This window comes from Mauremys mutica, chromosome 20, assembly GCF_020497125.1.
Source record: "Mauremys mutica isolate MM-2020 ecotype Southern chromosome 20, ASM2049712v1, whole genome shotgun sequence".
Taxonomy (NCBI): Eukaryota; Metazoa; Chordata; order Testudines; family Geoemydidae; genus Mauremys; species Mauremys mutica.
The window spans coordinates 13,709,225-13,731,006 of record NC_059091.1 but is presented as its reverse complement, the minus strand read 5'-3'; the positions used below and the strand labels follow the sequence as shown (position 1 = coordinate 13,731,006).

Sequence of the window (21,782 nt, the reverse complement as noted above, 5' to 3'; positions counted from 1 at the left end):
CTAGGCCAGACCAACCAGTTTGTCAAAGGCAACTCGGACATTTTGGTGCTGGTCAGATCTGCAGCTCACACTTTAGAGAGGGATACGCAGCTGACACACGCGGCCCATGTGTGCCAGTTTTATTAGGCACCTCCTTTTTGGCTTTTTTTAAAAAGCAGCAACCATCTAACTCTCTGCCCCCTTTTTTTTCCGCCTCCATACAGATCATGAGCCACAAGGTAGGTGTAAAAGTGTTGACCTGTCAGGCAGGTGGACTGGCTCAGGATGGAGCACTAAAGTGTGTATGAGAAGAGATAACTGAGCTGCCAAAATACATGGCTTAATTTTTCTTGGGAACTGGTTCTTTTAACCCTTTTAAATGTATTGGGCAAAGAGGATGTTTCAGACAAAAATCTTTGGATTTTAGCATCTTGGAGGAAACCTTTCTCTGTGGAGCAGAAGAATATGAGGTTCCCGGTGCCCTACATTATATGTGGGCCACCAAGAATAAGCTTGTGTCCTGAGCATACATAGCATAGATATAAAGTCTACTGGTTGCTGTCATGCAGTTGATCTTTGACCCTTAGTAGCTGTGATGTATAAATTGAAATAACTTTCAAGTTATTTCCAGTGCCTGGAAGTTGAAGCTAGAAAAATTCAGAATGAAAATAAGGTTTATTTTTAACAGTAATTTTTCCAATGGTTAATTACCCTCACTAACTGTTGTGGTAGATTCTCCATCAAATTTTTGAAATCAAGATTGGATGCCTTTCTAAAGGATCTGCACTAGGTCAAATGGGAATTAAGTCAGGGCAGTCCTATGCCTTGTGTTATGCAGGTCAGCCTAAATCAGTAGTTTTCAACTTTTTTCATTTGTGGACTCTTAAAAAATTTCGAATGGAGGTGCAGGAGCCCTTTGGAAATCCTAGATATAGTCTGTGGACCCCCATGGGTCTGCGGATCACAGATTGAAACCTCCTAGATGATCATAATTGTCTCTTCTGGCCTTAGCAATCTGTGAATCTCCTCATTTTTGGTCTATAGGGTAGATATTTTAAGGAGGAGAGTGACACTCAGAGACTGGCTCAAAGGGTCCTCCAGCGAAACTTAAGTCAGCGTTCTTTCAGCATCAGTAAAATGGATTTAGAAGACAACTATGGTAAGTATTTCTTTGCTGGCTTGTAACATTCATGCAGGGGCCTGGACTAGATGACCTCTGGAGGTCCCTTCCAGTCCTATAATTCTGATTCTATTCATGGTTCCTGCAGATACAGTGAGAGACAGCTTAGATCTTTGAAAGTATTAAAGTATCTTAAACTTGGTTAAAGGCGGGAGTGGCTTCTAGGGAAGTAACTTTCCCCTCTAGGCATTAAGTTTGGTGGATATATGCATCTGTGTATTAGAGCAGCGGTTCGCTGCACCTGATTTTGGGTCCCAGAATGAAAGAATTTGTGGTCGTCTTGCAGTTCAAAACCACACAAACTTTAGAGGCAATAAAGGATGATGTGGGTCAATATCACAGCAAGAAACCATACCTAGGTTTTGCAAGGTGGGTGTGAGACTGCTTGGGTAATATGTAGTTGCTGGGTGGGTGACTGGGTGTACTGAGACAAACTCTTCTAGGCAGCATATTGGGTGCAGACACGCAACACCATGCCCCAACCTTTGTGAGCCAGGAAGGCTGGAGTGGTGGCGTAACTCAGCTGTGTGTGGTTCATTTTATTTATTTAGCATATGCAATCTGGCTAAGCCACAGCGTTCTTATCAGTAATGTTCAAGGCATGAAGGCCTCCAGGAAGTTGTCATTTTACAGTCCTCCACTGTGTTTGTGGGTTCCCACACTGACCTAGTGGACTATGTCCCCCAGCTGCAGCATGTCAGTGGTCTGGAGAAATGGCTGATCCAACTAGCAGATTTGCTGTGTGGGGTACAAACTGGTTACAAAACTACAGTCATGTCTGGTGCAGACAGGTCCTAAATCAGTTTCCTGTGGATCATCCCAGTAAAGTGACTTCTTATTAAGGCCCTATCCATGCCACAATTCATAATTTACTTTATTACCAGTGGCTGGCTCCAAAATGTGTTTGGCTGCAGACACAACATGGTTAATATCCTGTTAGTGCTAGGGCTGTCAAACGATTAAATAGATTAATCACACGATTAAACAGTAAGAGAATACTATTTATTTAAATATTTGTGGATGTTTTCTACATTTTCAAATACATTGGTTTCAATTACAACACAGAATACGAAGTGTACAGTGCTCACTTATATTTATTTTTTTATTACAAGTGTTTGTACTGTAAAAAAAAGATAGTATTTTTCAATTCATGTAATATAAATAATATAGTGCAATCTCTTTATCATGAAAGTTGAACTTACAAATGTAGAATTATGTACCAAAGAAATTGCATCCTAAAACAAAACAATGTAAACAGGGCCGGCTCCAGAGCCCAGCGGGGCAAGCACCTGCCTGGGGCGGCCCTTTCCCGGGGGGGCGGCAGGCTGGGCCGGCGGACCTGCCGCAGTCATGCCTGCGGGAGGTCCACCGGAGCCCCGGGAGCAGCGGACCTGCCGCAGGCATGACTGCGGAGGGGGCGCTCGGCCGGCGGCTCCAGTCGACCTCCCGCAGGCATGACTGCGGACGGTTCGCTCGTCCCGCGGCTCGGCTGGACCTCCCGCGGGCATGCCTGCGGCAGCTCAACCGGAGCCGCCGGACCAGTGAACCACCCGCAGCTGCGGGAGGTCCAGCCGAGCCACGCGACCAGCGGACCCTCTGCAGTCATGCCCGCGGGAGGTCCGCGGCTCGGGGGCGCCTCCCGGGCATGACTGCTTGGGGCGGCCAAATTTGTAGAGCCGCCCCTGAATGTAAAACTTTAGAGCCTACACGTACAGTCAGTCTTACTTCTTGTTCAGCCAATTGCTAAGATAAACAAGTTTGTTTACATTTGCAGGAGATAATGCTGCCCACTTCTTGTTTACAGTGTCACCTGGAATGAGAACAGGTGTTCACATGGCACTATTGTAGCCAGAGTTGCAAGATACTTACGTGCTATACTTACGTACTTACATATGCGCTAAAGCAGGGATAGGCAACCTATGGTAGGTATACCAAAGGTAGCACGTGAGCTGATTTTCAGTGGCACTCACACTGCCTGGGTCTTGGCCACTGGTCTGGGAGGCTCTGCATTTTAATTTAATTTTAAATGAAGCTTCTTAAGCATTTTAAAAGCATTATTTACTTTACATGCAACAATAGTTTAGTTATATATTATAGACTTACAGAAAGAGACCTTCTAAAAACATTAAAATGTATTACTGGCAAGCAAAACCTTAAATTAGAGTGAATAAATGAAGATTCGGCACACCACTTCTGAAAGGTTGCTGACCCCTGCGCTAAAGATTCATATGTCCCTTCAACCACCATTCCAGAGGACGTGTCCATGCTGACGACAAGTTCTGCTCAATGACGATCTAAGGCAGTGTGGCCCAACGCATGTTACTTTCATAATCTAAGTCAGATGCCACCAGCAGAAGGTTGAATTTCTTTTTTGGTGGTTTGGGTTCTGTAGTTTACACATTGGCGTATTGTTCTTTTAAGACTTCTGAAAACATGCTCCACACCTCATCCCTCTCAGATTTTCGAAGGTACTTCAGATTCTTAAATCTTGAGTCCAGTGCTGTAGCTATCTTTAGAAAACTCACATTTGTACATTCTTTGCGTTTTGTCAAATCTGCAGTTAAAAATTGTCCTTAAAATGAACAACGTGTTGGGTCATCATCCGAGACTGCTAGAACATGAAATATATGGCAAAATGTGGGTAAAACAGAAGGAAACCTACAATTCTCCCCCAAGTAATTCAGTCTCAAATTATTTAATGCGTTATTTTTTTTAAACAAGTGTCATCAGCATGGAAGCATGACCTCTGGAATGTGGCTGAAGCATGAAGGGGCATATGAATGTTTAGCATATCTGGCATGTAAATACCTTGCGATGCTGGCTACAAATGTGCCATACAAACTCCTTTTCTGAGGAGTTTCAGGTGACATTGTAAATGAGAAGCGGGCAGCAGTATCTCCCATAAATATAAACAAACGTTCTTTCTCTTAGCGATTGGCTGAACAAGAAGTAGGACTCAGTGGACATGTGGACTCAAGTTTTACATTGTTTTGTTTTTGAGTGCAGTTATGTAACACACATCTAAATTTGTAAGTTGCATTTTCACAATAAAGAGATTGTACTACACTACTTGTATGAGGTGAATTGAAAAATACTATTATTTTTACAGTGCAAATAGAGTGAGCACTGTATCTTTTGTATTCTGTGTCGTAATTGAAATCAATATATTTGAAAATGTAGAAAACATCCAATAATATTTTATACTTCAATTGGTATACTATTGTGTAACAGTGCAATGATTAAAACTGTGATTAATTTTTTTATTGTGATTTTATTTAATCGCATGAGTTAATTGTGATTAATATACAGCCCTAGTTAGTACCATGGTCGGGTAAGGGAGCTGCCCTCTTCAGAGGCCTAGCCTGGCATATGGTGCTGGTTTGATGCATTGGGGATGACTCCCCCTTCCCCCCACCCCACACACAGAGTAATTCATGGATACACAGGCTTGGTGCTCTGGAACCACTGAATGAAGTTCAGGGCTTGTCTATACTACCTTTTAAGTTGATATAATTTATGTCAATCACGGATGTGAAAAAGCCACCCCCCGGAGCAACGCACCACCTGAGCTGTCCACACCAGCCCTAAGTCAGTGGGCGACACTCTCCTGCTGTCATAGCTTCCGTCTCTTGCTGAGGCAGAGTAATTGTGCTGATGGGAGAGGGCTCTCCGGTCAGCATAGAGTGTTTTCACCAGACTCACTAGAGCAGCGCAGTAGTAGTGTAGACTAGCCCTCGGACAGGACCCTCTTGTAGTATGACCACCCCTCGGCGCGCACACTCACTAGGACAAGCCTCCTGGGCTTCAGCTCCTCCTGGGTCTGACCTCTGAGCATTCAGCATCCCTGTTTCACGCCATAAGCTGCCTGCAGCGAGTCCACCTGAATAGAACACCTGGGGAAACCTTGCATGCCCCCCTAAGGGGCCATGCACCCCCGACGGTGTAAAACAGAAGGGTTCAGTCATCTGAAACAACATAGAGCAGAATCTTGTTGGTACAGAAAGCAGGAAGTTAAAGCAAAGTCCATCTTGAGGAGACCCAGAGCCCTGGGTTCTCCCTACTGCGTCCCAAACCAGGAGACTGACCAGCTTTCAGCAGCTCACTCTCAGTCACACCCAGTTGCCCCTCCTCCATCCTGTATGATGTTACCCAGGCAAACTGGTCATCTGGCCTCCACCTCTTTGTTCTCTAATTCCTCCGACTGGCTCTTGCGGAGAATGGGCCTCAGGATACAGAATGTCCAACCATTGGCTGGGCCCAGGTAGCTAGATGGCACTTATACCTTCCCTCTTGGGGTATCTGCAAAGCTCTCACACCCTTATCCCACCGCCTAGATACTTGTGCAACACATAGGGAAAACTGAGGCACACAGTATTCATACAAACATTGACAATTCCCACTTGGTCAGAAGTAGCCATTTGTCCTAATGACCTGTGTCAGTCTTTCTCAGTGGCCTGTCTCTCTTATCTCTCTGACACTGTTTAGAAAGGCTGCAAGCTGGTCCCTGGTATCAAAAAAAATTAAAAAACACTGATTTATGTAATCAGTCTGGCCGGTCTCCTTACTTCCAGCTCTCTAGAGAACATCCCACAGTCTGTTGTCCCTTGTTCCTTTGTGTGCATGCCCTCTATACACTGATACAAATGTGGGTAAATAGCATGGAAGGTGTGAGGGGAGACAAGTGTAATGGCAGGAAAGCTGCTGCACGAACACAAACTGAATCCTGAAGAAGAGATCTGTGTATGATTGAAAGCTTGTCTCTCTCACTATTGGAAGTTGGTCCTCACCTACCTTGTCCCTTCTATGTAACTTTTAAGTGAGTAAGGTGACTCGTGCCTCTCTGAGTCCTAGTGTGGACTAGGAGGGAACATTTTCAAATAGTGCCTGTGACTTAGGCCCTCACTATATTCAGTGGGTGTTGGGTTCTTAAGCACCTGCCAACCTCTGCACTTTATAGGGCCAAGTGCTCTGTAGTGCAAATTGCAGCCTTAACTCCAGCCATGTTTGTTTTAGTTTGATTTGTTTCTTACTCCAGCAGAGATGGCCTTTGAGCATTGAAGGTAAATGCAAAAGGATTTACTTCAGAATGCCATGCTTCTGCTGACCCTTAGCATGTCACTGCTATACAGCTAGCTAATTTGGTAGCTTCAAGGGTTTTTTTAGTAATGTATTTCCAGCTCACTGTTCTGCATAAGTGTACTCATTGATATATACTGGCCACTCTGCACTACTGACTACACTTTCCTCATTTTTAATTTAATATTCCACTCACAAAAAGTCCAAAGTGAATTTGGTTGGGTGTACACAATGAGTGCCACCGTAGCAATTTTAAATTTTTGTCTAGGCTATTAAAAATTAATGGCTTAACCCCATTAGAGGAAAGCTCCAGTACCTAGTATGTTTCCACACTTGTTAATTGTGTTGATGATGTTCTTAGATCTTGTTTGGCAGAATGTTTTCTTGTCTTTTTATTCATTCTCCTCCAGTTGATGCTTTGGATCCAGAGAAGTTAATACAATGTCCATATGATCGCTATCATCAAATCCGAGCCTGTCGGTTTCCCTATCATCTTATAAAGTGCAGGAAGGTAGGACAGGATGTTAAGGTCTCTAATGCACTTGGGAAATCATATTTTTGTAAAGCTAATGCATGGTGAGCTCAGTATGCTTTGTTGCCTTTTGCTAGAAGGATGCATTCACTTGCTATTAGGCTGGAAGAAGCCATCTTTATTTCATATTTATATCTGTCATCCATTTACCACTTAGTAAAAGCATCCAGTTCATATTTAGTAATGCACTTCAGATCAGTGCATTTGCCCCAAAGAAAGGTGATATAGGTTCTTCAGAATACCTAGGTTAGTGACGGGATTCTATTCTCTTCCAGCAGTTCACTTGTGGGATCCGGGTATTTGCTTCCCACTTCAGGGCGTGGAGCAAATGCAGCCAGTGTTATATGGATGCCTTCTGGCTGGCCAAAGCAAAAATGATCTGATGTTGCAGCTAATTCTTTAGCAGCTGCACTGCTCTGATTGCAAAATAAACCATCTTTTTTTATATTGCTAATAACTCTATTCAATGTACATCAGTCTGAAACTTTTTGTCTCTTCTCAGTCTTCTATTCTGGGCTAGAATGCTATATATTTAACAGGAGAAGCTGCTCCTTTCTTTTGTCCTCTCAGTCAGTAGCTTATTTTAACCTCTCCAGTGCTAGTGTATATTAGTTGTATTGATATAAGCACACTTATACAGGTATAACTGCATCCACATGTTAAGATGATGTACTGTATAACTGTATTGGTTAGGAATCACACCCCTAGCCAGCACAGCTATAGTAATATAAAAACTGTGCAGAGCAGGCCTGAGCAGTGTGTGTTCTTCCTCTTTGTTGTCTTGCTCTTTTCTAACCGTAGAGGCTCTTCATTCAGTGGGGGATAGTAGCGCTCTTCTGTGTCCACACTCGTTTACCTATACTGGCAGAATGCCCCCAATATAGATGTGTCCTCAGCTGGAACACTGAGTAACTTCCCTCCTGTTTCAGGAGAGTTAAATTTACTGCAAAGACTTAAGCTCTAGTGCAGGCAGGAACTTGTTCTCTAGTCTGTTGCTTACTTAATTTAAAAATAAAGTGGCTGAATTTTTTAGGGTTTCAAGGCACTTACTCCCGATTGAGGCTTATTAGGGCAATTTCATCTGTGCATCGAACCATGCCAGTGATGACACTGCAGGGGTTTCACTGTGTTTGATCTGGGGCTGATCTTCAATCAGAGAAATTCAGGGTGGTGTTTAAATGTAAAAATGAACAAACATAACCTCTATCATAAAGGATGCATATGCTTCGCTGTTTCTACACTGCATTTGTGCTCAGGACCTGAACTAAGTTTTGGCTTTCCTTGTTTAAATGTTTTCAACCTTTTTCAGGATGCAGATTGCACAAACCCTTCACTAGTGACTAGAAAATACAAGGGCTAGGATGAATACAGTGAGATAGCACGTACTTTTTCTGTTTCTCTAGAACCACCCTGATATTGCACAGCAGCTAGCCACATGCCCCTTTAATGCCCGCCATCAGGTTCCCAGAGCTGAGATCAGACATCATATATCAAGCTGTGATGACAAAAGCTGCATTGAGCAAGACATTGGTGAGAAAAACTCCTTTACAGAGCCAAAGTCACTTCTGGAACTCTTGGGCTAACAGCATTGTAACTTAATTTTTGCTGTTAAAGATTGTTACTCTGTTATTCCATATTCCTGTTTCTCTAGAACCACCCTGATATTGCACAGCAGCTAGCCACATGCCCCTTTAATGCCCGCCATCAGGTTCCCAGAGCTGAGATCAGACATCATATATCAAGCTGTGATGACAAAAGCTGCATTGAGCAAGACATTGGTGAGAAAAACTCCTTTACAGAGCCAAAGTCACTTCTGGAACTCTTGGGCTAACAGCATTGTAACTTAATTTTTGCTGTTAAAGATTGTTACTCTGTTATTCCATAAGCAATCCTTTACCTATAGTGCTATGTGATACAGAAGCAACAGGAGCCCTGGGAGACTTGAGTTTCATTCATTCTGTGTTCATGCAAATTCTCCTAAGCATCTGAGAGGCAACTGGCTTGCATTACATGTGTTATCTGCCAGAGATTTTAGCATTAAAATGGGAACTGTACATTGTGCCCTAAACTGTGTGTGCTGAAATGAGATCTAGCTGGTAATCTGGACCGCTTAGAGCGGAAAGATAGTGGCCATGAGAGAGGTGGGTCTCCAATGCAGATCTGACCTGATAGTGACCAAAAATCTTCATAGCCTGTCTAGTGGCATATGTGAAATAAATTGGTCTCAGTCCAGTTCTTAATGGACAAGTGTCTAGATCATAACAATCCTCACTTCTGTTACATCCTACTTGACTATCTTAGCTGAAGAGCCATGACTGGGCCAGGGAGGCTGAATAACTTTCCCAATTGAAGGTGGGTTCCTCCAGTTCAGAGTGGAGCTAGTTGGGGAGGGGACTATGGGGAAGCTTTCCTACCACTGCCCATGATGTCGGCTCTGATGAGGAGTTCACTGTCCAGGTCTGTCACCCCAGCACCTAAATCACTTGGTTATGTGGGTCGTGTTCCAATGTCTCCCCCCACTGATGTCTATGTGGCTGTCACTACACTGGAAAACGTACCTGCTCTCTGGCAAAAGTAGAGTTGTACTGAAGCTAGCAATGATGTGCATGTTCACAGGGCTTGGAGCATGACAGTAGTGGAAAAAATCCTGAGCAGATTTTTGTGACATGACAATAGAAATACACTTTGGGGTGATGGTGGGGGAGTTCCCACTGGCATGAATCAACATTCCTATGCCTCTTGGTCAGTGTTTCCTGTCTCCTTTTAGTTGCAGATCCGTAGGAGAGTATAAGAACATACTATTGCTACCAGATAATGGTTACTCCTCTAGTTCTACTGTAGTACTATTAGTGCTGATGGTCCTGGATTCAATCCCCACTGGTTATATATTTATTGGGGGGGTTATTAAACATTAAACTGTTATGCTGGGCATGATAGAAATGCAGACTGATGTCAGCTCTTAGGCAATTTAGGCTTAAACTTCTGACACTAATCTAATCTCTCATGACCTGCTACAAGTAACTTTTAACAGCCAGGAGATTTTGCAGGCAGTTAGAGCCCTGAGTCAGAAATAATTTTATTTTTGAAGTATAATCACAATGTAGGTTCGGAAAATAAAGCATAATGTGTCTGGTCATTATCAGGGGTGAGACAGAACAACCAAATCATTGTACTGTCTTACCTGTCTAATCAAAGGTCATCAACGTACGACTTTCTACAGCCTGTAACAGTGACACAGAATTGAAGGACTGAAAGGAACCTCGAGAGGTCATCTAGTCCAGGCCCCTGCACCCGTGGCAGGACTAAGTATTATCTAGACAAGTGCTTTTCAAACCGTGGGTTGTGGCCCAGAAGTGGGTCACGGAACAGAAGGCACTGGGTTGCGGTGGCTCTGGTCAGCACTGCTGACCGGGCTGTTAAAAGTCCTGTCGGCGGTGCTGCCCAGCTAAAGCAGGCTAGTCCCTACGTTTTCCGACATTGTGCTGCACCCTCGCAGCGGCCAGCAGCAGGTCCGTCTCCTAGGTGGCGGGGTTGGGGAGGAGCCATGGGGCTGCATGTGCTGCCCCTGCCCTGAGCACCAGCTCTGCACTGGGAGCTGGTGGGGGGCAGTGCCTGTGGGCGACAGCCACGCGGAGTCGCTTGCACGCCTCTGCCTAGGAGCTGGAGCTGCTGCTGGCTGCTTCTGGGGCGCAGCGTGGTCCGTGGTGCCAGGACAGGCAGGAAGCCGCCTTCATCACCCCTGCTGCGCCACTGACCGGGAGCTGTCCGAGGTAACCCCGTACCCCGCCCCAGCACTGAGCCCCCAAAACCCAGAGCTCCCTCTTGCACCCCATATCCCTGGCCCCAGCCCAGAGCCTTGACCCCCCCTTCTGCACCCCAACCCCTTGCCCTAGCCCAGAGCCCCCTCCCACACCCTGAATCCCTCATTCCTGGCCCTACCCCACAGCCCTTACCCCCATATCCCAACTCTGTGCCCCAGCCCTGAGCCCCTCCCAGACCCCTCATCCCCAGCTCTCTTGGATCAATTAGGTCACCAGAAAAAAAGTTTGAAAATCACTGATCCAGACCATCCCTCACAGCTGTCTGTCTAACCTGCTCTTAAAAATCTCCAGTGATGGAGATTCCACAACCTTCCTAGGCAATTTAGTCCAGTGCTTAACCACCCTGACAGGAAGTTTTTCCTAATGTCCAACCTAAACCATGCTGAAATTTAAGCCCATCGTTTCTTGTCCTATTCTCAGAAGTTAAAGAGAAGAATTTTTCTCCTTTTTCCTCGTAACAACCTTTTATCTACTTGAAAACTGTTATCACGTCCCTTCTCAGTCTTCTCTTCTCCAGACTAAACAAGCCCATTTTTTTTCAATCTTCCCTCATAGGTCATGTTTTCTGGACCTTGAATCATGTTTGTTGCTCTTCACTGGACTTTTTTCAATTTTTCCACATCTTTCCTGAAATGTGGCCCCCAGAATTGGACACAATACCCCTGCTCTACTCCATGCTGATTAAATGTCAACTGAAGAATTACTTCTCGGATCTTGCTTACAACACTCCTGCTAATGCATCTCAAAATGATTTTGACTCATACTTAGCTTGTGATCCACTATGACCCCCAGATCTTGTTCTTCAGTGTTCCATCCTGGGTAGTCATTTCCCATTTTTGTATGTGTGCAACTGATATTGGAGTACAGGTCTCTCTCATCTTACGCTGGGGTTACGTTCCGCGGTCAGCGCGTAAAGTGAAAACCGCGTATAATCAAAATTACATTGAGTTGAATGGCAGGCGAAATCGCCCGCACTACAGGAACAGTATTTAAATTATTTTTCTCTTTTTTTTTTTTGCCAGCCGCGTAAAGCTGAATTTGCGCATGCTAAATGTACGTAAGATGCGACAGACCTGTACTCTGGATTTGTCCTTATTGAATTTCATCCTGTGATTGGTTCCCCACAGGGTGCCACCTGGAACTGGGGTTTCACTGAGCCCTGTGACTCACCAGCCTGGGCTCCCTCTTAGCACTGTGCTGCTGTGACAAGCTATAGACCGCTCCCACCAGCATTCACACAGGCAGGGACACACCCAGCTGCAGTTGCATGCAGGCTTTGGACAGCCACTGCATGAACCAACAATAGAGAGGCTACAGCCAAAATAACCCCCGGCCTGGGACCCCAGAGTTGTACCATCCTGCCCTGATCAAAACATCGACCAGTATGAATTTATTACCCAGTTTGCCACTCCCTCAATGTGGAGAGGACCATGCATACTTGTGTTAAGCAGGCTGAGATTTTTTGCAAGACACTTTGGTCACAGGCACACGGGTTTAGATAAAATCTATCTTCTGTAGTTAATAAACTTGTTTTTTGCTTTAAGTGATTATAAGTGATAGAACACAGACCAAAGCGGATTACCTAGTAAATAAACAGAACCGCAAACTAAGCCTAAAATTCTAGAAAGATTGGATATGAATTAGCAAATTCTCACCCTGGCTGACAATATAAGCAGGCTTGCAGATTCTTAAGGGACAAGCTGCATTTGTTTTGCAGCTTGGGATCTTGTACCCCGTTCCAAGACTTTTTCTTTCAGAGCTTCTGTCTGTTGTTGAGTTGTAGGGGAGTGAAGAACAACTGATGATGTCACTCTCTGCCTTATATAGCTTTTTCATATGGCAGGAACTCTGTTTCAAACTTGGTTTCCAGACCAGTTTGTGGAAAAATTCAGGTACCCAAAATGGAGTCCAGAGACACGTTATCTGGTCACATGCCCTTGCAGAGTCGTAGCAGCCATAACTTACAGACTGGCCTTCCAGGAAGGCTAAGCTATTCCACAATCCGTTGTCTTTGTTGATGAGCCAGTAGCCGCCTTTGGCTTTTTCATTGTTGTATCTGAAAGGCTGGCTGTGGGTGTTTTCTAGAGTAAGCCCATTTGAAATATAGATACCTAGTCAATATTCATAACTTCAGATACAAAAATGATACATGCATACAAATAGGATAATTGTATTCAGCAAATCATAATTTTCCCAATGACTCCTTACATGACCCATCTTGTACAAAATGCTTCATAATTATGCCATGATCATATCCTAATAATATTACTATGATGAATATGGAGTGTAGTGTCGCACATCCTATTTACTTCAGACCATTTCTCCAGTTTGTCCAGGTAACTTTGAATTTTAATCCTATCCTCCAAGGCACTTTCAACCCCTTGCAGCTTAGTATCGTCTGCAAACTTTATAAATGTGCTCTATGCCATTGTCTAAATCACTGATGAAGATATTGAACAGAACTGGACCCAGAACTGATGCCTGTGGGACCCCACTCAATATGCCCGTCCAGCTTGACTGTGAACCACCTACTCTGTGTGAACGGTTTTCCAACCAGTTATTCACCCACCTTATAGTAGCTCAATCTAGGTTGTATTTCCCTAGTTTGTTTACGAGGAGGTCATGCAAGTCAGAATCAAAAGCCTTATTAAATTTAAGATGCACCACATCTACCACTCCCCTCCCCCATCCACAAGGCTTGTTACCCTGTCAAAGAAAGCTGTTAGGTTGGTTTGACACGATTTGTTCTTGGCAAATCCATGCTGACTGTTACTTATCGCCTTATTTTCTAGGATTCTGCAATTGGATTGCTTAATTGTTTTCTCCATTATCTTCCCAGGTACTGATGTTAAGCTGACTGGTCTGTAATTCCCCAGATTGTCCTTATTCCCTTTTTTCTAGATTGGCACTATATTTGCCCCTTTTCCAGTCCTCTGGAATCTCTCCTGTCTTCCATGACTTTTCAAAGATAATCGCTTATGGCCATGGGCGCCAACTTATATGGGCTCTTGGAGCTAAAGCCCCAGGAATATTCATAATCAGGGGCTCTGCTCCACCAATATTTGGAGCTAGATTTTTCCCCCTCCCCGGAGCTTCCCTGCCTGAATGTAAAGAGAGCGCACAGCGCGTCTCTCTCTCCTTTGCTGCTGCTGCCGTAGCCTAAGGGCTGCAGCATTAGCATAAGAGGAATGCTAACTGCTGCTGAAGCACTCAGGAGGGGGAGGGGAGTAAAGGGGGCCTCCCCTCCTCTCCCCTTCCCTCTCCTGCCCCTCCTGGAGGAGACACAAACGGGCCAGGAGACAGACATCACTCACCTTAGCAGCTGTTGGGGCTTCCGTGAGTGTTTGACCCTATGATTTTTTATTATGTTTGAGAGTTTGACCCTATGATTCCCCCCCTGCCCCAGCCCCAGTCCCAGCCCCTACTCCTACCCCCAGTGAGGCACAGCAGGCTGCACAGGGGAGGCAGGAAGCCACATGTGAAGGCAATGCCCCCTCCCCCAGCACCCACCAACCCACCCGCCACAGGAGGGATGGGAGAGGGAGGCTTCCTAGACCTGAGCAGCTGGGGCTTGGGTGAATTTTATGACACCCTGCTCCCCCGTCCCATAGCCAGCCACCACCCTGCCTACCCCACTTCTGCCCCATGCTGGGCAAGGGGCAGCCCCATCCACAGTGAAGTTATGGTGAGGGGCAGCAACATGGAAGGCCACCTGTGCCCCCACCCAGTACCCATCATAGGGGAGGGGAGTGAGCTTTCTGGACCTGAGAAGGGCCCTAGGAGCATGTGCAGAGTGTGTGTGCCGTGGGGGGCAGGAGGGGTCCCTCCCCTGGAGCTTGCTGCTGCCAGTGGTGGTGATGGGGAGTCCTCTCTGGCCCTAGCCCTGGGGCAGGCTGTCTGCACCGCAAGTTCCTCATCCTCAGCCCTGCCTCACCCCAAAGCCTGCACCCCCAGCACCGAGCACGCTCCTGCACTGTGAACCCCTCATCCCCAGCCCCACCCCAGAACCCTCACCTGAGGGGAAAAACATGCAACTTAAATTTGGTGGTCAGTTTGGAGTATCATTGTATTTAGCACAATATTTGATTATTTTACACCCTTCAAAGTATGTAACTGGTCATATACAGGTGTTTTCTCTGAATACTGTCTGTGTGCCTCAGTTTTCCCAATGCATTTCTTAAGGCTCTAGATGGTGGGATAAGGGGGTGTGATTGTTGTAAAGCCCTAGAGGGCCAGTGTGATGCTATCTGCACAGAGAATGGCCGACACCCTGTCTCCAGGCAACTGATGGCCTGGGCCACTCTCCTGCAAGGTGCCAACTGAAGGTGTTTGGAGTATCATTGTATTTAGCACTATATTTGATTATTTTACACCCTTCAAAGTATGTAACTGGTCGTATACAGGTGTTTTCTCTGAATACTGTCTGTGTGCCTCAGTTTCCCCAATGCATTTCTTAAGGCTCTAGATGGTGGGATAAGGGGGTGTGATTGTTGTAAAGCCCTAGAGGACCAGTGTGATGCCGTCTGCACAGAGAATGGGTGCAACCCTGCCTCCAGGCAACTGATGGCCTGGGCCACTCTCCTGCAAGGTGCCAACTGAAGGTGTTGGAGAACAAAGAGATCAGGTGGCCTCCTAATGCCTGGAAAAGAGACAAAGGCCAGAGGAGGGAGTGTCAGTGCCTGTGCAGACTTCCGGGAAGCGCATGGTGTGGAAGGGGATGCTGGGATGCTTTGGAACAACTCCATACAAAGTCAGTCAGGACTCTGGGGGAGCCTCCTCTCTGAGCATACTGTCTCCAGGGCAAGAAGCTTACACCTTCCTGGGTCTGACCTCGGAGCATTCAGCATGCCCTTCCACACCATGCACTTTCCGCAGCGAGTCCTGGGGCAACCAGAGGTCCCTGCACCCCAACTCCGCAGTCAGATGTGACTCTCAGCCAGACAGTAAAACAGAAGGTTTATTAGATGACAGGGTTACAGTCTAAAACGGAGCTTGTAGGTACAGAAAACAGGACCCCTCAGTCAGGTCCATCTTGGGGGGTGGGGAGCCCAGACCCAAGTTCTGGGCCTCTCCCAATTTCCCCAGCCAGCTCCAAACTGACACTCCCTCATCTGGCCTTTGTGTCTCTTCCGGACAAGGAGGCCACCTGATCTCTTTGTCCCCAACACCGTCAGTTGGCACTTTGCAGGGGAAACTGAGGCACCCACACAGTATTCAGAGAAAACATTAAGAACATTCCCACTTTGTCACAACAGGTGCAACAAAATTTAATACCGTATATTGAAGCAGGCAAGTGCTGCTTCTGACTTTCCACTTTTAATTGACCCTTGTAATCTTGTGGTGCTGACGCATTGTAACTTCATTTTATATCAGCTTACAGGGTGAGAGCGGGGGGGGGGGGGGGGGCCGGGGACCACCATTTTGGGCCCCACCAAAAATTATACGAACCTGCCGCCTATACTTATGGCTCAGATATCTCCTCAGTCAGCACCTTGTGTATTTTAGGATGTATTTCATCAGGCCCTCCCGACTTGAAGACATTCAACTTGTCTAAGTAATTTTTAATTTTTTCTTTCCCTGTTTTAGCCTCTGATCCTACCTCATTTTCACTGGCATTCACTGTTCATGCAGATGTCGAAGTTTGCGTATATAGAGACGACTAGGGCATGTGTGCTGAGAGGCCATTTACAGTTGAGGGCAGTGCAATATTTATAATCAAGCTTTAACTCTGATTTTTCTTGCTGTCTTTGGTTTATTTATTTCTTGTTTGGATAACTGATTAATTGGGGATTTTAGTCAAAAAGTAAATGGCATCACCGTATTCTACACTTTTGTCTAGCCTTTGCGAGGAGAAGTAACTGTTCTGATTGCATGAAGGTTTGTTTAAATTAACATACTCTGTCTTCTTCAATGTTAGAAAAATACTCAAATATTTATAGTAAAAGATACTTGGCTAGAAGAAGTACACGTGTGTAGGATAATTCTTATTTGATCTCTTTCAGCCCTGGGTCCAGCGTAGTGATGGAACCAAAGAATAACCTAATGCCAGGCATGAGAGCACCCAGGTCCTTGCCATATAGCCTATCCTGGAAAAGCAGTAAGTGCAAAGGCAGGTGGTCTCCCCATTCTGTAAGCTGGGGCCTACATGTTAGCTCAAAGTGGAACGGGATAACTTTTCTCTGTATTTATATTCCGTGTGTCAGCATTCTCCTACATAAACTGAAATGCTCTTATTCCCACCATCAGCAAGTGGAGATAGAGAGCTCTGTAACACAGTCCTCCCTAGAAGCAGGTACATTTCTGTGGAGGGTGGAGTATCCTCTATGTCCAGGTTTTATTTCACTGTAGGCGGCATTGTGGCAAAGGTTGTCTGGCTCCATGTATTGCCCCCATTACTATGGCATCTGACATCTAAATGTCAGATTATTATTCACTGCTATAGGTTGAACAAAAGTTGAGGCTTACAAACAGGTCTGAGTTTGGCACAGTGGAGCTCAACACAGTTGTAGTTCTTCAGGTGTAGCTGCTACGGGAGTCAGTGGAAGCTATACACGTGTGTAGCAGCTGTAGCGTTTGGTTTGGTTTTTGCAAAACCTGATTGAAATCTCATAGCTAGGGTGTGTCTATCCAAGGAGACCTACCAGTATTACTTCCAAGGGGATGTAACCTAAACTGAAAAGGCCTTTGTTATTTGAAATAAGTGTTCACATAGGAAACCACCCACATAGTGGTGTAGTAATGTGTACTCCTGAGGGAATTCTGCGCTAAAAAATTAAACATTCTGCACACAATATTTTAAAAATCTGCATATTTTATTTATCAAAATAACACAATATTATCACACCAGTTTCAGTTATTTTGGTAATTTAATTCAAAATACCTGTCAGCCAGCAAAAAGATTCCCCCAGGAGTAGAGAGTCAAAGAAACTCCTCCAACAGCCCAGTTCCTGTTTCTCTGTTACGCTTTTGTTGGGCACCTGTCTGAGTGTGTCACACGTGTCAGCTGGACGCATCTTGGGAGAAATCTCTGCTCTTCCAGTCTGACACCCACACCCCCAGCATCCAGCTGTGGGACACCCCCCTAGCCCAGGCACCTACACCCCCTACCACCCAGAGCATAGCTGGGGGGAAGCAGGGGGAGCGGCCGCTCCCCCCGAGCACATTTTCCAAAAGTGGCGCCTTTCCAGCCAGCACTGAACTCTGGAGCCGGGTTTTGCGTGCAGCCGCCGGCTGGCTCTCAGCTCTGCACTGCCTTCCTGCATCCCCAGCCCGGCTTGCTCCGAGGCTGCCAGCGGCAGCGGCTGGTTGCCTGGCTCTCCAGGGATGATGAGGAGGAGGAGGCTCCTGCCTGCCCACTTGCAGCTGCCCGGCTCGCTAAGCTGAGCCCCGCTTGGCGCATGCCGCCCAGGCAGGGGTGGGCTCTGCCGGGAGGGGAAGGTGCGGCAGCACGGTGTGGGAGGCTGAGAAGCAGCAGCCCCGTTGGCCCCCGGCAGCCCCATGCAGAGCGAGGCGGCCACACGGTGGGTAAGGTGGCTCTGAAGCCCAGCTGGTGCCGACGGAGGAGGTGGAGAAGGAAAGAAAAAGGCGGGCGGGGGTGTTTCTCGTGGTCTGTCTTCAGTGGCATCTTTTCTCTGCAAGCAGCGGCAGCCCGGGGAATGACTCTGCTGCAGTCGAGCCGCCGCTCTGCTCCAGGGGGTGCGCGGGGACGCCAGCCGCTGCTGTCTCTGTGCGCTGAAGTTGGTCCAGCGGAGCAGGGAGGCGAGGATGATGCCGGGCTCTCCCCCGCGGAGGGGGCTGAGGGAGTGGCAGGACCAGGAGGCAAAGGAGAGACTTTGGGTTATTGCCCCCCTTCCCGTGCTTAACCCCCTCCCCTCTTTCTTCTTTCTCTCTCTGTAAATTATCACTAATTCAAAATAGTAGTGTGCAAGTGGACTGGATAATGGTAATAGCATAATCTCTTGTTGTAACATTCTAAACCCTACTACCTGATTTTTATATTAAACACTTACTATACATCATACAATAAATCCGACAAACAAAACCTAGGAAAACTGTATTCTTTCTGTGTCTTATTTAAAGTTTTCCAGTAATCTCCTCTTGCTTCAGAATGCCTCATGCGTCACCCACACTGTTTGCAATAGGATTCAGCCTGTGGCTTGGCTGCTGACTCTTCACTGCTTCCTGAAGAGCTGGGAGCTCAATATTAATCTCAGATAGATACTGTATCCAGAAGCACAACTCTGTATATGGGGAGAGAGGGGGCAATTATTGACCTTGTGCATATGTAATGGTGTTTGGTGTTTGTAAGACAAGGTATAATAATCACACTTCCAAATTGCAATGAACTGTGGAGAAGTTCCTGTTTGGTGTGAGATGTTACTTATACCTAGATGCACTCCCCTTCCCCACCCCCAGCTCTATGCATGCTGGCTTGGGAATATCACTGCTGTAGTGTCAACTTTTAGAGAGCTTCACATGCACCTCTTCTAGTATTACGGTAAGTTAAAACAAGCTATAGTACATTGGGACACTAATACTCTATTACAGTGTTTGCATTAGCATATTAAAAGCAATAACACTTAACAGACCAGTGTATCCAGGACATAACTAGCACATTTCCCCCATGGATACCTAGTAGTTGCACTGTTATCTCCCATAGCTACTTACATTGCAGTTTTTTTTGTTAAAACTAAATTGGGAAGAAAGACGATTGACTCAGAACTTGTTTAATGATTACTTTATTGCTATAGGCTTGGAGGGAGGAAGGTTTCTATGATGTAGGCAAGATCAGGTGTTTTATCCAAAACCAGAATATGAATGGTGCTGTTCTTGGTGGCTGGCTGACCTTGAATTATTGTCAAAAGTTAGAGGGTGTACACATCTCCTTCCTCACAGTTTGGTTGAGGATTCTATTGATAAGAGGATTGGCCTCAAATACCTGGTTGTAGGACTCTTCCATGGTATAGTTTTCATCTTGGGTGGCCCGGTCCTAATTATATTAAAGCATGTACTTTAGTCTTTGTAATTATCTGTTATAACTCTGTAGCTTTTTATGAAGGCATGAGTAAAATAAAAGTAGCTGCAATAGTTCCACGGTTAACTCAAACTGAAAATTTACATAATTTAAATCAGACTCCTAATCTTAATTTTTGCTTAATAAATAAGTCTATAAGAAAACTCTGTTGGGAAACTGCTACAGTTTACTTGAGTGCACTTCTCCTATATAGGTCAATAAGGATCCTGTCTGGCTGAATACTGGCTGCTCTTTCTTTCTTTGATCTGCAGAGCGACTGATGCTTTTCAGATATGGGTTGTGGGTACAGGAGGGTTTCATTGCATCTTATCTCTTGGCCCCAGCTACTGATCTCCCTTCTTGTTGCATTGATAGTGGGTGTGTCTCACCTTTTTTTTTTTTAAATCATATATGCTAGGGACAGTCATGTCCTCTTCTCCTCTCCTGATGTCAGTGTAGCTGCAGGCAGTGCAAAATGTACTCAAGTCATATAGTATCTCAAATGCAAAGCTGCATTTCACTGATCTGAGGTTTGAAGAACAATGTGAAACTAGCTATTTTATGGGATGTCTAGATTTCATTCCTGTAGTAACAGAACTGGTTGATAAGAAAGCAGGAAGAAAGTTTTTTTTGTTGGGGGGGGTGTGTGTGTGCGTGCACATACACAGTTTAAATTGGTTAAAAACCCTAACTTTCAGTACTCAGTGTTTCAAAAATGTTAGACTGCCAACCTGTGTCGTAGAGATGTCTTTTGTTTAAAAAAAAACCAAACCCATGAATAAAGCTACTTTAGGGGAAATTACTGCTTTGTCCAACCCCGAAGAGCTATGAGATCTTTGCTCACCAATTCTCATTCTTGTATTTGTCATGCCTTTTTGGTGACTTTAGTATTACAATCTATTATAAATAAAGTGCATTTCATTGATTTTTAAAATGAAATTAGTAACTGGAAAAAAATCACAGGTTTAAAAAAATACCGGCCAATTATAAACTACTGTATTGTCATTTACTTTCTAGAATCTAAAGTATATCTAAGTATAATCTGTGCAAACACTTCAGTTGCCTGTATCATTCTTGTGTTTTTATTTTAAGTACAAAATAAATATGTATGACGAATTTAAAAGTATGTAATTAGTAATTTGATATGTCGGGTGGTGCCTTTTTTTAATGTATTCGCTCCCCCTGATGTTAGAACCTGGCTACGCCACTGAGAGGGAGAAACAGCCTGATGCTGGGTCCCAGGCTTGTACAGAGTTTCCTGCATGCCACTTCCTTCCTTCAGGACATGCTGGGAACTGCACCTGCATGGAACAGTCCAGCTCCCCGTCCCCCTGGCAGTGTCATGTATTTGCAAGTTGGAGAGCCAGGCTCTGGTTGGTCCCGCATCTGCTACTGACAGTGCTGCAGAGCTGCTGGCTAATTCTGCTGGCGGTGGGGTGTGTGTGTGAGGGGGGGAGGAAATAAATTTGTGCATTGCGTTGTGGCTCAAAATTCCTCCTGGAGTAAATGTTGGAAAATTTCCCCTATATACAAGCCTGGGTCTGTGCACAGCAGTGTCTTGGATGAGTCTATTGTCATTGTTGGGGAATGTGGGCTCAAGACTTGGCATTTTTCTCAGTCATCTGAGTCCATCCCTGATGTGCTGAAATGGCTGTTACCCCTCCCAGAGTCTGACCCTGGGCTTCAGCTCCATGCCTTACTGTGAATGGCCTATCTCAGCCCTTTGCTGCATGGCTGTCCTGCTTTCCTGTCAGCTACACATCATGCCAGTGGAGGGGATGGGGGTCTCTGAAACTGATGTCCGGTTGTGGGAACTAGAAAAGGTTCAGAAAAGAGAAGCAAAAATGATCAAGGGTCTGGAATGGCTTCCATACAAGGAGAGACTAAAAAGATGACTAAGGGGGTTACGATAGAGGCCTATAAAATCATGACTGTTGTAGAAAAATGAATAGAGAAGCATTATTTACCGTTTCACGCAATACAAAAACCAGGGGGTCACCTGATAAAACGAATAGGCAGCAGGTTTCATACAAACAGGAGGAGGTACTTTTTCACACAGTGCACAACTAACCTGTGGAACTCATTGACTTGGGGTGTTGTGGTGACCAAAAGTGTAACTGGGTTTAAGCAAGAATTGGATACGTTCATGGAGGATAGATCCTTCAATAGCTATTAGCCAAG

The 21,782-nt window shown here is 45.5% G+C and overlaps 2 protein-coding genes across 2 annotated transcripts in view; one reads left to right on the top strand and one right to left on the bottom strand.

Annotated features, from left to right (window-relative positions):
• Positions 1-796: 796 nt before the first annotated feature.
• On the top strand, positions 797-20,787 carry LOC123353789 (gametocyte-specific factor 1-like). The gene is made up of 8 exons (XM_044995201.1): positions 797-817; positions 1,024-1,138; positions 6,646-6,746; positions 8,171-8,325; positions 13,363-13,427; positions 16,094-16,142; positions 16,591-16,685; positions 18,227-20,787. Exons 1-8 carry the CDS (start codon positions 800-802, stop codon positions 18,448-18,450), a joined length of 822 nt encoding a protein of 273 aa, XP_044851136.1. The 5' UTR covers positions 797-799; the 3' UTR covers positions 18,451-20,787.
• Positions 20,784-21,782, bottom strand: part of LOC123353837 (EVI5-like protein) — a 28,358-nt gene continuing 27,359 nt past the window's right edge. Inside the window, exon 6 of the transcript XR_006574573.1 lies at positions 20,784-21,415. The gene's annotated coding sequence lies outside the window, so the exon portion shown is untranslated. The remainder of the gene's footprint in view (positions 21,416-21,782) is intronic.